The 14655-nt window shown below is 39.5% G+C and overlaps 1 protein-coding gene across 1 annotated transcript in view; it reads right to left on the bottom strand.

Annotated features, from left to right (window-relative positions):
• Window positions 1-14655, bottom strand: part of LOC764826 (E3 ubiquitin-protein ligase HECW2) — a 125530-nt gene that overhangs the window by 13933 nt on the left and 96942 nt on the right. The window contains exons 10-18 of the mRNA XM_030990658.1: window positions 12436-12564; window positions 11111-11264; window positions 9942-10021; window positions 7992-8110; window positions 6664-6849; window positions 5658-5819; window positions 4630-4741; window positions 3038-3134; window positions 2344-2427 (exon numbers count right to left, since the gene is read on the bottom strand). Of these exons, the coding sequence (XP_030846518.1) occupies window positions 2344-2427; window positions 3038-3134; window positions 4630-4741; window positions 5658-5819; window positions 6664-6849; window positions 7992-8110; window positions 9942-10021; window positions 11111-11264; window positions 12436-12564 (1123 nt within the window). The remainder of the gene's footprint in view (window positions 1-2343; window positions 2428-3037; window positions 3135-4629; window positions 4742-5657; window positions 5820-6663; window positions 6850-7991; window positions 8111-9941; window positions 10022-11110; window positions 11265-12435; window positions 12565-14655) is intronic.

Genomic DNA, 14655 nt, shown 5'->3' with positions numbered 1-14655 from the left:
AATTCCACCGCAGTTATAGATTGGTTCAAGGGTATTGAAACCAGACCCAACTCCACGTTCATCTCTTTCGACATTGTGAACTTCTACCCCTCCATCGACCGACAACTCCTGCAAAAAGCCATCCATTTCGCCAAGAGGTTCACCACCATAACCACATCCGAAGCAGAAATCATCTTCCAAGCCAAGAACACCCTCCTCTTCCATGGTAACATGTCCTGGCAAAAGGCAACAGCTGATGATCTTTTCGATGTCACAATGGGATCATACGATGGCGCAGAAACATGCGAGCTCGTAGGCTCGTTCATCTTGGATGAGATCAAAAGCATAGTGCCCAAGGAAAACATTGGGCTCTACAGGGATGATGGCCTAGCGATCGTCCACAAGCCAGCAAGAGCAGCAGAGACCATAAAAAAGAAGCTATGTGAGAAATTCAGAAAGATAGGCCTCCAGGTGACAGCCAGTGCTAACTCTACCGTCGTAGACTTCCTAGATGTCACGTTCGATCTCAATAGCAAAGAACACAAACCATTTTCGAAGCCTGGCAATACCCAGCTGTACGTCCATGTAGAATCCAACCACCCGCCAACCGTCACCAAGAAGATTCCGCACTCCATACAAACCCGCCTATCCACGATCTCCAGCAGCGCAGAGGTATTCAACGAGGCGAAACCGGAGTATGAAAAAGCACTCCGTGATGCCGGCCACAACACCAACTTAACCTACACACCCAAGACCAGTGACATCAACAACAAAGAGCACCACAAACGAAAACGCAACATAACCTGGTTCAACCCCCCATATAGCAAGCACGCGAAGACGAATATTGGCAGAAGGTTCCTCGCTCTCGTAGACCAGCACTTCCCAAAGGAACACCAACTACACAAAATCTGCAATAGGAACACACTGAAGATCAGCTACAGCTGCATGGATAACATAGCAACCATAACCAAGGCCCACAACAATAGAATCATCAACCACAACCCCAACCGAGACCCAGAAACCTGCAACTGCAGAAAGAAAGACGACTGCCCCCTCCCAGGAAAATGCACAACCAAAAATATCGTCTATGAAGCCAAGGTTGTGACCCCCAACGATGAGAAACTCTACATTGGACTCACATCCACATCCTTCAAAGCCAGATATGCAACTCATAAAGCAAGCTTCACCCACCAAGAAAAGAGATACCAGACCGAGCTAAGTAAACACACCTGGACGCTGAAAGACGATGGGACACCCTACACAATATCATGGAGAATCATCCGGCACGCCCAACCATACTCACCCAGAACAAATCGCTGCAATCTCTGCCTATGGGAAAAGTACCACATCATCACTGCTGAGAAATCCACCATCCTTAACTCTAGAACTGAACTCATTTCCACATGTAAACATAAGAGAAAGTTTCTACTCTCTGAATATGGTTAAACCCCTCCCCCCCCCCCCTGTACCACCATGACCTTTCCCCTTACCCTTAAACCCCTTAATTCCACTATTGTATTATTGCGTTCGCCCTTACTTGGGTATTATTTGTGTCTCTTTTGTATTCTTGCCTGACTGCACATGAGTGTTTTTAACTTCGCCATGATTGTATTATGTATTTAGTTACTGATGAGCCTTCTGGCGAAACAGTCTGTATAACTCGTACCAATAAAGTGTAACCTTCCAACTCCTATATCTACATTTGCTCCTACAGTTGAGCACTGTCAGAAATTGCAGTTTCACTAAACTTGCTTATATATATATATATATATATTTATATTGACATATTGAAAAGATTTATCGAATCTACAGCTGTACATGTATCTACAAATATGTTTTAAATGGGAAATTAAAATTATGAAGAGCAGTTTTTGTTAAAAAGGAAGAGATGAATGGTGAAAGGGAGGTGTTTCATCCCCCAAATAAGGCCTCTTTATAAATTTGTTACAGTGATTTTCTTTAGAAACTACAACAATAACTCTCTCTTTCTAAGTGCCATATCGATTGACGTTGGCGATCATGCTGTTCCACAACCCTCGGCTCCTAGCCTTCTCTATTAGCGCCACTCCCAGTTCTTTCTCTCCTCTCTATTCTAAAAATTTCTGCAGACTGTCCATCCAAAGTATTCTTCTTCTTCTCCTACTCCTCCTTTCCACAATTTTCTCTGTCAAAGCAAGATTCTCTAGGCCTTTACGTGTAATGTGACCCATGAACTTCAACTGGCTTAATACCATCTCCTGTATCTTTTTCCTTTGCACAACATTAACACAAACCCTGATTAAATCAACACTTACTGATACTGACTAGTTATGATTGATTAATGGCAAAAGACTTTGCCAGTGACAAAGACTCTTACTGACTTACCTTAGTAACATAATTAATTCCATGTCATTTGAGAGATTTTCTAGAGCTTCAATTCCATCTTTCCTTATTTGTCCAAGCTTGTCTCTGGGGTACAGATGAAAGAAGAAAAGACAATTAATAATATTATGCTTTACTTTTCTTAGTCAGAGACTCGGAGAAAGTAGAATCATTCAAGAAAATCTTTGTTACTAACCATGAGTGTGAAAAGATTTTCATTTGAACTTCTACCAAGCATATTGATGTAATATTTTTCAACAGGGACTTCCCCCTACTGTTTGTTTGTTTGTTTTATTTCCGTATAAAAGACATTATGCATTCAGTACAATAATAACAAATAGAATAATGAATAACAAGATAAAATAAACGGCTGGATAGCCCATATTCAGCGGTATCAATATGATACCGCTGGTCTTCCATGGGGACCATGAGCAATTGGTTTTCCATATGAATAGGTGGTGACTCTCCTACACATACACATGGAATTCCATTTAAGACCCTATCCAAGTGACTTACTTTAATTTTGAATTTTAGAGAATGTGACCCTCGAATCTCTCCTACAGGAACTGATAAGTGTATTATCCAACAGGATTTCCCCCCTACTCTTATATGAATAGAGCAATTGGCTATCCATATGAATAGGTGGCGTTTCTCCTACACATGGACATCCATTTAACATCCTATCCAAGGGACTTACTTTAATTTCTGATTAGCACCAAGCCCAGGTTGTCTCTCCAGCAAGATGTCCATGATGTTGGGTTGCTTTAGAAACGCTATCACCTTCTCATTGTATGCTGCCAAAGATAAGGAAGAAAAACAGGAAGGTTGGAATTAGGCCAGCATGTCATTTTCAAAATGAAAGTGCAACATTACATATAGTTTATTTGTTTTAATACAATGTGTTTTCATCTGACATGTACACACAATGTAATAATCTGGAGGCTTCCGATTTTCAAGTGTATACTTTTTGTTGTCCTCCTTTTCTTGTTCAAATGTAATTATTCACCAATGTACAATCTTATGTTTATTTGATTTTCAAGGATAAAATGATTTTGATTTGAATTGAATTGAATTAAATCAAAGTCGAGAAGACTGAGCACTGGCTGAAGGGAATTTGATAGTGTCTGTTCGGAGCCAGAAGGGCATTGACTATACTTAAAAGTACATGGGTTAATACCCCCATCTGGCTCTCAAGGACATCGTTTAACAATCTGTCCAGTTTTACAAATCTGAGATGCATGGCCCTGCGTGTTATCAGTGTCTGTGAAATGGTGTAATATTAAAGCCCTAAAAAATTTGCGCTTCAAATGATCATCAAGTGCCTCAAAAAAGTAAAAGTCTTTAAGTGACATGTTTTACAATACTCATTCTCGCTAATAGACTGTAGTGTTATAAGAACCGTTGGGAAAACAGTTTTTGAAATTTCAATTTCCGATCATAAATATCTTGATAATCAAACAGGCGATCGGCTTGTAGGTTTATAATTTTGATTGCAGCATTAGTTAAATCCAGGATTTTGTTTCAGAATCTGAGACAAAGTTACCCAATCCATCTAACAGGCATTTACAGGATTTCATGACTATTTGGCTTGGCCTGGATAAGTGTGAATATTCAATGGATCCATTTAATCAGTCTAGGGTCAGGTGATACATTTGCTGTCATGTGACCATCTTGATAAATCCTATTCTAGGGGCATGGAAGGCTCAAATATCAACCAACATCAGGAATGCTATTATCAAGAGAATGTGACTCATTGTGTTTCCACTTTGAAAAAAAAAATCATTCTGAATTTCTACCATTTCAGCGTCACACTGAAGATATTGGAAAACATCTCATACCCAATGTTACCATGAAACAAAGCACTCTAACTCAAAACAATATCACCTCTAAGTTCACACAATAGAAGTGTCGTAGTCTAGTGGTTTAAGCACTTGACTTGAAATTTGAAAGTCGTGGTTCGATCCTTGGCATGGCATTAATGTCCTTTGGCAAGGCATTAATCTACATTTGCCGCACTCGACCCAAGTGAGGTAAATGGTTACCTGGCAGGAATTGATCCTTGAAATGCTAGAATGCCATAATGGCAGCTAGGCTACAGCCAAGGTAATAACTGATTTGTGCCCCTCAGAATAGAATTGTCTAGATAGATGGCATTATATAAATGCCTATTATTATTATCATCAATACTATGAAGGAGAGCTGGTAAAATGTTTGTGGCATGAAAGGGGTTAAGATTAAGATTTAATGCTCAACCGATACAGGGCAGGCGAGTGAGGAGAAGGTTCTTACCCATGGGCACTTCTTCCGAGCGTGACGATCCCCCTCGAAGGGTCTCTACCGGTCTGGGGACAACGGGAGGGGGCCCTGAACCCCGACCACCTCTGGAATTATGGGCTGCTTGCTGTAAGAAAAGTAATACAATGGCAACAATTATAGAACATGCTTGATATCATAAAAGCAATTCTTTACAACACATGAATGAGCTGGAGCTGCAATGGAAGGTATGGATAATATGTTGATGAACAATAACCATCTGGGGGGCGTTACACAAAACTTGTCATCAGTGACAAATTACTGTTTTTGTTATAAGCTACTGAAATCCTTGCTTCTGATTGGTCATCAGTAGATTTGTCACTGATTTTTGTCATTTGTCATTGAAAAAAAGGCTTTGTGAAACGGGTTCCAGGTGTTTTGAAACCCTTGAAAATGGATTCTCATTGAAACATGTGCTAAAGGAACCTGTCTTCAAAGACCTCCTGTCTACAAAGACCACTTTTTGTGTTTCCCATGGGCGGTCGCTAAAGACAGGTTTGACTGTAGTGAAGAGTAAATTTTTGCCATGGTTCAATTCCTGTCACACATTCCACGATGAACACAGATAAGACGAAATCTCACGAACCTATCTCAACGTTTCATCTGTTTGGAGCCAGAAGGGCATTAACTCCTCGATAAAGTACAGTGTACATGGGTTAACACCCTTCTGCCTCCAAACAGATGATATCCAACTTCATTGAAAGCCCCTCTGCACTAGTTTGGCCAGGAGGGATTAGACCTCCCTGCATGGTCACCGACAGGTGGTTATCTCATCAAATCGACTCTCAATAAACATAAGAAAAAGGGAATCATGGGGGACCAATGGTCACCGATTAGGCATTGTTTGCTATATAGAGGGCACAAGTACATGTAGCTATAAGTAGTGCAGTGGGGCTTTAACCCATTGCAGACTAGAACCTGGTGGTCCCTGTTTTAAGCCTATGGGAGTTAGACAATCCAGAAGTCTAGGGTTTAAGATACATCTCTCAAGAAGTCTGACTCACGATTGCATAGGTACTGTTCTGCAGCTCATCTTCCCCTTCGCTCCGACTCCTGATCCTGCCTCTAGGGGGCGCTAGCATGGCACCTGACGTATCCACGATGTTGAGAGGAAGACGAGGGTCGATGAAGCTGGTGGCTCGGTTGTTGTGGTCGATGAAGAAATCCTAAACAAATTAAACAGAAGATTAAAATCTCTATTGACCTTGAAAAATATATTTACATTTTTTTTTGGTCTTTTTTTTTTGGGGGGGGGGGGGCTACTTTCAAGCTTGCTTGCATGACAATAACACTCTTTAATTAGTTTTGAATTGAAATCTATGCAAATCTGTTTGTGTTGTTTCATGACTTTCGGGGGCTCTTTTTGACATTTTTGCCCTGGTAGTGAAAATCCTAGACTGGTACTTTATTTAGTTTTTTTAATAGAAACTGTTCCATGTGTGAAAATGGTTAAAAAAGCAGTTTGCTGTATGATCTGAAAAGTTCAACAAAATAGGTGTAGAGTTTTCATGAAAAGGAATTCAAACCAGGGGTGGGAATGGAGGGATCATCCCCTATAATTTGCTTCCCCCCCCCCCCACATAAGCAAATCTTTTCTGTTCTTGCATGTCAAAATTTGTATTCAAGCTTGTGCCTCCCCCCCGCCACCCCCCCCCCCCCCCAAGTGTCTAAAAAAAAAAAAATCTTTGAGCGATATGGTTTTACCATACTCATCTTCCCAAAAAGACTGCAGTGCTATATAAAACATTAGGAAAATGGTTTTTAAAATTTTGATTTATATATTCGTTTATTTATTCATAGCAACCAAAGGGTTGGATTGATAATACATACATTTTCAACATGATTATGAACATTATTAAATTGAGTACAATGAAATTGATAAATTATGAATATAAATACATGTAGGTCATTAATGTTCAGAATCTGAGGCAATGTTACCGAGTCACTTTAAGTATCTGCTGACTTATTAGAGAAGAGGCTTAACTCATTGAGATCAGAATTCCTATTTACCTTGCCCGACTTGTCCTTCTTGGTTTCCCATCCTCTGGGAAGATCGCCCTGGGGATCTGCAAAGGAGTTGAGCAGCGCCACCAGGTCTCGGTTGTGCTGGTAGTCGGCAAACTTGCCTGGGTCTCTCCTGATCCGATTCACCATGTGCTTCACAGACGAGTTCTTCTGGAATGTGTTTTTAGCATCCTATCAAAAGAGGAGATAGACGAAAAATCAAATAAAGAATATTACACAGGGTAGTAATAATAATATGTCCATTCATATAGCACAGCTACTACATTACTGCGTATAATACAAAGTACCACATTATTACCTTAGCTGTAGCTGAGCCTCCATAGAAAATAAACAGATGGAAACAAAGAAGAAAGGAAAATGAAGAGGGAATAGAATGAGAGAGAAAAAGAGACAGAGAGGGACAAGAAAGAGAGAGAGAGAGTAATAATAATATGTCCATTCATGTAGCACAGTTGCTATATTGTACGATGGACTCTACTGTGCTCATTACAAAGTACCACATTATTACCCCAGCTGTAGCTGAGCCTCCATAGAAAATAAACAGATGGAAACAAAGAAGAAAGGAAAATGAAGAGGGAATAGAATGAGAGAGAAAAAGAGACAGAGAGGGACAAGAAAGAGAGAGAGAGAGAGTAATAATAATATGTTCATTCATGTAGCACAGTTGCTATATTGTACGATGGACTCTACTGTGCTCATTACAAAGTACCACATAATTACCCCAGCTGTAGCTGAGCCTCCATAGAAGAAAAATAAGATGAAAACAAAACAAATAAACAAAGGAAAATGAAGAACACAAAGGAGAGAGAGAAAGAGAGACAGAGAAGGACAAGAAAGAGAGAGAGAGAAGGACAAGAAAGAGAGAGAGAGAGGGACAAGAAAGAGAGACAGAGAGAGAGTGTGAGAGAGAAAGAGAGAATGAAAGAGAGACAGAGACAGACTGAGAGGGTGAGAAAGAATGAGAGAGAAAGAGAGTGTGATAAAGAGTTAAATAGAAAGAGACAGACAGAGTAAGAGAGAAAGAGAGAGAACGAGAGAGAACGAGAGAGAAAGAGAGAGAGAGAGGGGAAAAAGAAGAGGGACAGAGAGAGAGAGAGAGAGAGACAAGACAGGTGGACAGAAATAGAAAGAGAGAGAGACACACACACACATACAGAGAGAGGGACATACAGAGAGGGAGAGACATAGAGAAAGAGAGAGAGAGAGAGAGAGAGAGAGAGAGAGAGAGGAGAGAGAGAGACAGGTGGACAGAGATAGAGAGAGAGAGAGAGATAGAGAGAGAGGGGCAGGAGCTTAACCCACTGACTACTCACCATGTTTGAATGCAAGAAGTTGAAGAAGTCTGGCCTGGTGATGAAGAGCACCGCCGGTGACTCCATGAGAGACTGCTGGTTCCTTGGGTTCTGTATTTGAGGTATACTCTCTGAAGAACCTAGAGGTTGAGAAAGGAGAACATTCTTACGATAGATCCCAATGGCAAGGCAAGTCATCATGCCTGTGGGGCAACGCACCGATTTCACAGAAACTGTGCTGAAACATTGATTCTGGGCAAATCCACAATGTGCTCTGAGCCTCTTCTACAAGCACGACACCATTCTTCTCATGTCAAATCTCATGTCACTAATTGTGTCGATAATCATGTCATGATCTGCCGCAAACCCTAGAGTCGAGTAAACACTTTCTGCGTCCCTAGAATCCCATTGTCTGCAGCGATTGTGTAACAGGCATTCTTCTTCAGCTCTGCACTAGCTAAGCTGTTTCCTGTTCCCCAGACACGCACGCACTAATGAAGTAAGATCTAGGGGATGGGACTGACTTGTGCACTTTACCACAACCTCGATGTTTCCCTGTTGCACAATGACAGCTGATAGCTGTTTATCAGTGTAATGAATACCCATGTTGGCATGCCACACAGCCATATGTTCAAGTGCACATAACATGCCTTGTTCACACTCAAAAACAAGGCACAGACCCAACCTGTTCACTTGTTATGTTCTGCTACAAATACATACACTGTATAACATGCCCTGTTCACACTCAAACACAAGGATTGATGCATGTACATGTACAGACCCAACCTATTCACTCGTTATGTTCTGCTACAAATACACATAGCATGTCCTGTTCACACTCGCACATTAAACTGGATTTAATTATGTACACCTGTACATGCTGCATACATACATGAACTGTTCACACTTTAAATGTAATCTCATTGTAAGGTATTCCAAATGATAGACACAATGGATACCCTGCTGTTATACATGAGTAATGCCTACAGGAATAATTCTTGTTTGGATTATGACTGATGATATGATCTGGCGTACATGTAGTTTGAACATGTACCTGTAATGCGAGAGGCCATTAAAAGCCGCAAAGGTCGATTTCTTTGAAGTCTTTGTGATCAATCCTGTTTGTCATGTATGTCTTTCATTAAACAAACAAAAATGAAGTCTACTCACTTTATAATTATACTCTTCTAACTCTCTATTGGATATTGCTTATCACAGCATAACAGAGCTATATTAATTATCTAGTGAGAAAATGAAACCACACTTTTTCCAAGGAACAGTTAATGTCAAGGACCAAGATACTATAACACATGAGTGGTTATGATCAGGTTACCACATTGTCTGTTTAGAGGCTGAAGGGCATTAATACACAAATAATACACATCAGTGAGGGCAATAGTAAGAATTACCCTCACGAGGTACCTTTGGAACAGTCTAACACGCCCGAGGCGATAGCGGAGGGTGTTGGGACTGTTTTGAAGGTACCTAGTGTGGGTAATTATACTAATACCCGAACAAAATGATGTGTGTTATTTGTTTTATAAGATTATGTTTTATTTGTTTTATAAAATGATGTTTTATAACATGATTTTGATAATGACCGGTCATTAGAATTGGATAATGGCCGGTTGTTATCCAAATTACGTGTTAGGCAAAATAAATGCCTGGTCACGTGTATGCTTTCAACCAATCATTTCATTAGGATCCACGTCATCATCTTATACTGTAACTCTCTCTATAAAATTTCCCTCTATCTCTTAACATACACCTGTACAATAAGGTATAAATTACTCTAAATTTGGATGATGCGAAATGTCAAGAATATTATCTGTTTAAAGCCAGCAGAGATTTTAAATCTGTGTAAATGCGTATATGAGTTAACGCCCTTCTGACTCCAAACAGTTGATTTGATTTGGCGATATGGAATGGGATGGCCGATGGGTGTGGTCAAAGGCGGAAGGGTCAACTTACTGGACGCTGACGGGCCTTCAGAGCTGTTTCTCCGGCTGCCGTTGTCATCACTCTGGAGGGTTCTCCTGATGCTCTGATACCTGCACAGGTTATAAAGCAATAAGAAGCACTTGATCACTACCAACTTAATGTTAGTCGGAGCAACCCAATTGGCAACAGGGTGATCTGACGATGGCTCATGCATCATTTTATCTGGGATTTATTTCATCAATGGTAAGTTTGTAAGGTTAGGATTAGGGTTGCAATCGGGTTATAGCGACAAATGCCCAACTGACTCAATTGCTCACATTCAAATATTATAATCATTGTAAGGGCAATTCTAAAACCATCATGATAATCCTCCTCATGACGATTCTCTAAACCACAATTATATTCATAAATACGGGTATGCAATTACATGCAAGTGTACACGTAAACAAATGCATGCATTGCATCTATTTCCTGGCGTTGAGGGGAATACAAGGATGTATTGTATGAGCTATAATTATAATAACATATATATACTGCTTGTAAGTGTCGGCTTGCATGGTAATGTAGATATACAGTAGGCTTGCGTGTGCACCATGTGAGAGAGAGGGAGGATTGAGGAGTCCTGAAAAGGTCTCTCGGTAATCTTTCTTAAGGGTTTTGTAGTCCTGAAAAGGACTGTTGGTATAGTCTTGAAAAAGACTGTTGGTTATCTTTCTTAGCTTATAGTTCTAAGGAGAACTATAGCGCTTGGAGAGGATGAGTTGCGGGAGTGGCTCTGGACCTTTTCAGGACTACAAAACCCTCAAGAAAGATTACTGAGAGACCTTTTCAGGACTCCTCAATCCGCCCTCTCTCACACATGGTGCACCCGCAAGCCTATTGTATATCATATATATATATAGGTTTAATCAATTATTTATACAAGAGTAAAAGACAAGAAAGAGTGCTATACTACGTCATGCTATATTGATACTACAGTCAAACCTGCTTTTAATAGTGACCACCTGTATAGAAAGACCACCTGTCTACTAAGACCACATCTTTTATTTCCCTTGAAAATTGTTCCTAATTGAAACATGTACTGAAGGGACCTGTACATAAAGACCACCTGCCTGTAAAGGCCAATTTTCTTATCTCCCTTGGGTGGTCTTTATAGACAGGTTTCACTGTATAAAACCATCCCAATATAGTATCCTTACCTTCTATCAAGCTGCTGCCTGCTTTGTTCGGAGGCCCTGGTGTCCCGTTCGTGTCTGCCGGTCTGGTTGCGTCCAGGCTTGGTCCACGTGGTAGCCCTGCTTTGATGGTCAATATAGAACACACGGCCGTACTGGTCTATTCTCGCTTCCCAATCTAATATACAAAAGGAGGAATGAGGAGTCAGCATGGACAGGGATTTTTTTTTCATAGATTTTGCAACATTTAAAATATTTCTTCAATACAGGATGGATATTGATGATAGATAATGCCATAAACTAGAAACAGACAGATAAACACTATTGAATGGCATTGAGTGGGATACAAGAAAATTTTGAGCTAGCAGGACAAGCAAAGAATTTTTTCAGAATGAGTGCAATATACATGTACACTGTTTCGTCCCATAAAAGAAAACATTTCATCATCTTAGGAAGGCTACAGTACTAACAGTTCACAAAATGGACTGTAATCTTTGCAGTAAATTTCACAATGATAACAGTCTGAAAGAAGACAGATTTGTCATTATGTCAATACAGTCTGCAAGGACGGAGCCCCTCCTACCCATTTCCCAAGCTGCAAATTAATTTACATGTACATGTATTGTATGGTCATCCTGGAAGGTGTTTCACAAAGATCTCAAGTAGAACTTAACTCTAAGTTTGACTGAAATATTATTGTGAGCCATTTGTAGCCTTAAAATGCAAAAATTGAAGTATTTTAGACTTTTCATACATTCCATATCAGGAACATGAAATCTCCTTGATAATAGAAAATATGAATGATTTGAATCAACATTTTATGCCTTTTAAAACAAATTTTATAAAATAAATGTATTGTTATTGATGTTAACGGATTTCCATAATTGTTAAGTCCAACTTAGGATCTTTGTGAAACATCCCCTAGGTACAATGAGTTCAATCACACAAAAGTTTTATTAGGATGGCTGTTATGCTGGTTAGAATGTTCTTATAATCTACCGATACACAAAGAAACTGTTGCAGGTAATTTTCCTTTCTGATACATGTATTTATGAGAACTTTCAAATCAATTTTTCTGATTGGCTGAAAATTGTTCTTACAAATAATAGTTATATCAGGGATGATAGCGAGAGTGCTTGCGCAATGGGTTCAAGCAAGTCATGAACAAAGGGCACCTCACCCACCTGATTTTAAACAAAATTTACATCGATCTCAGGGGTTTTCCTTTTTTGTAGAAAAAAAATCTGGAAAAAATAATAATCTGAAGCCAATCAGGCCCGTTATAATTCAATAGATTGTTATAATTCAATAGATTTATGTGAGTGAGGTAAAAGTGGGCAGTGACTTACTGTCAGGCAGTGGGTCATCCTCTTCGGGAAGCAGGTATTTTTGGTAGGTGTTTCGATGACCTGGGGTCAACACGGGGGTCGTAGGTGAATCGGTGCTTGAACTCTCAGACGTCGCACCTGGTATGGTCACTGTAAAGACAAGGTAAGAATGTTCAAGTCATAAACTTTTTTTCTGTTTACATTAGTAAATGAATGTTATTCTTTTTAAAGATATAGACCGGAAGTGGTAAAATTGCAGTTCAAGGGTTTTGGGTCCAAAATATCCATTCAATATTGTTTAAATATCGCCTTCAGAGGTTTAGATGGCAAATACTTCAACCTAAATTTGCGGAAAAAAAAGGAGAAATATATGCCCAAATGTTCAATGTTGGAAGTGAATTCGCGATATCTCTCCAGGCCGGATCGATATGATAATTTACCAAATATTAGTAGGCGGTTTCCCGGCAAAATTTGTATCATCACCAGGGCTCAAATTAATTTTTTGTCCACGGGGGCTCTTCCCCCCCCCCCCTCAAAAAAAGAGCCCCAGTGAGCCTTCTCACGGGGGCTCTTTTAGTACTGACGGGGGTTCTTTTTTATACAAATATCCATTGAATTGGTACCTATGATACTCCTCAATAATTTGCTATTTCATCATTATCATTTCAATCAGCATTTTCCCTCTTACAAATTTACAAGCTACATAGCTGTTACTGGCCTGTGTATATAATTTATAGTTATACGCATACAACACTGATCTTTATGATGTCTTTAACGTGACATATCTTCTTCTCCCCTTGCAAACGAGAAAGAAAACAAGGTCATTAAAAGGGATTAAGCGACAAATAATTCATTGTGATTCAAATTGATGCAAATATTTGTTTGAATAAGCACTACTATTCACCAGAATCTTCTTTGTAAAAACAACTTTTACAAATCTTAGCCATGCTTACTGAGTTGAGACGTTCCATTCAATGTAAAATACTCATGAAAGAATACACTTCTCCTAATCTTACAACACAGTGGCAGATTTGCATGGCTGAGATTTGTAAAAGTCTTTTTTACAAAGAAGATTCTGGTGAAAAGCATAGCTTATTAAAAAAATCCTTGCATCAATTTGAATCACAATGATTATTTGTCGCATGATCCTTTTATTAAATAACCTTGTTTTCTTTTTTGTTTGCAGGGGGAGAAGAAGCTATGTCAAGTTAAGAAATCATAAAGATCAGTTGTATTATGCGTATATGATACCAGAACAAATGTTGATTATCAGAATGTCATTTTGGAATACCTCTATACAAATACCACATTGTCTTTAGCCCGTATCAGTATTAGTATGATCCAATATAAAGCTATTATTCTTTATTTAATTCAGTATAATGCTTTTCCTCAAAAATAGTTTTGCTATTCTTTTAGGGTTGAGACGCTAAGAAATGGTTTCAAATGTACATTACACAAACCCTGAACCATTGCAAAATGATGGTGGTTCTCTCTCTCTTTCTTTATTTTAATCATGCATTATCAACTACATATAAAGCAGCAACCAAAAACTTAGGGTTATCGTAAGGGTGAAAGTAAGAGTTAAAAAGAAAGTCATGCTAAAACGGCGCTTCACTTCCCCCCGCCCCCAGAAAAAAATAAAATAGATTAGTAGTCCTCCTCTCCAGCATCCTCCTCCCCCCGCTTTAATATCACATTTTCACTTGACAGCCCAAGGGGGCCGGGGGGGGGGGGGGGGGTGGGAGGAGGGGGTTAAACCCCCTAACCCCGTCCCCCGTCCCACCGCCCCCGTGTATTTTGAGCGCTGACCATCACATATTAGTCAAAACATATTCTTTCATATGAGCTTCCATTTCATTTTTTGAGAGGAGGGTGTTTTCAAAACTGGTCTATACCTTTAAAAAAATGAGCATAAGGAAATGACAATAAGAAATTGATTTCAAAGAGATTTTGATTTTCTTCATGCAGTTACAGAAATATGGCAAGTTTTACAAGATAAGGCAGTTCACATTTGGCACTCCATAAATCAGTGGATTAAATGTATCCACTCAAACTTGGACTATAACTATCAATGCTTCTATGAACACCGGCCAAAGAAATCTAACTACCGGTACTCCCAGGTGTCGTTTGCTTGACCTTTGAAAGGTCAATTTCCCTCTCTTATCCATTGACATTACGGATGTTTTGGGCACAACAATGGGTGATCACAGCTAAAGAGACAATGCAGGTTTATAGCTTACA

This window comes from Strongylocentrotus purpuratus, unplaced genomic scaffold, assembly GCF_000002235.5.
Source record: "Strongylocentrotus purpuratus isolate Spur 01 unplaced genomic scaffold, Spur_5.0 spur5_scaffold_19, whole genome shotgun sequence".
NCBI classification, from domain to species: domain Eukaryota; kingdom Metazoa; phylum Echinodermata; class Echinoidea; order Camarodonta; family Strongylocentrotidae; genus Strongylocentrotus; species Strongylocentrotus purpuratus.
Note: the sequence above shows the minus strand (reverse complement) of the source record. Positions and strands in the feature narration are given on the sequence as shown.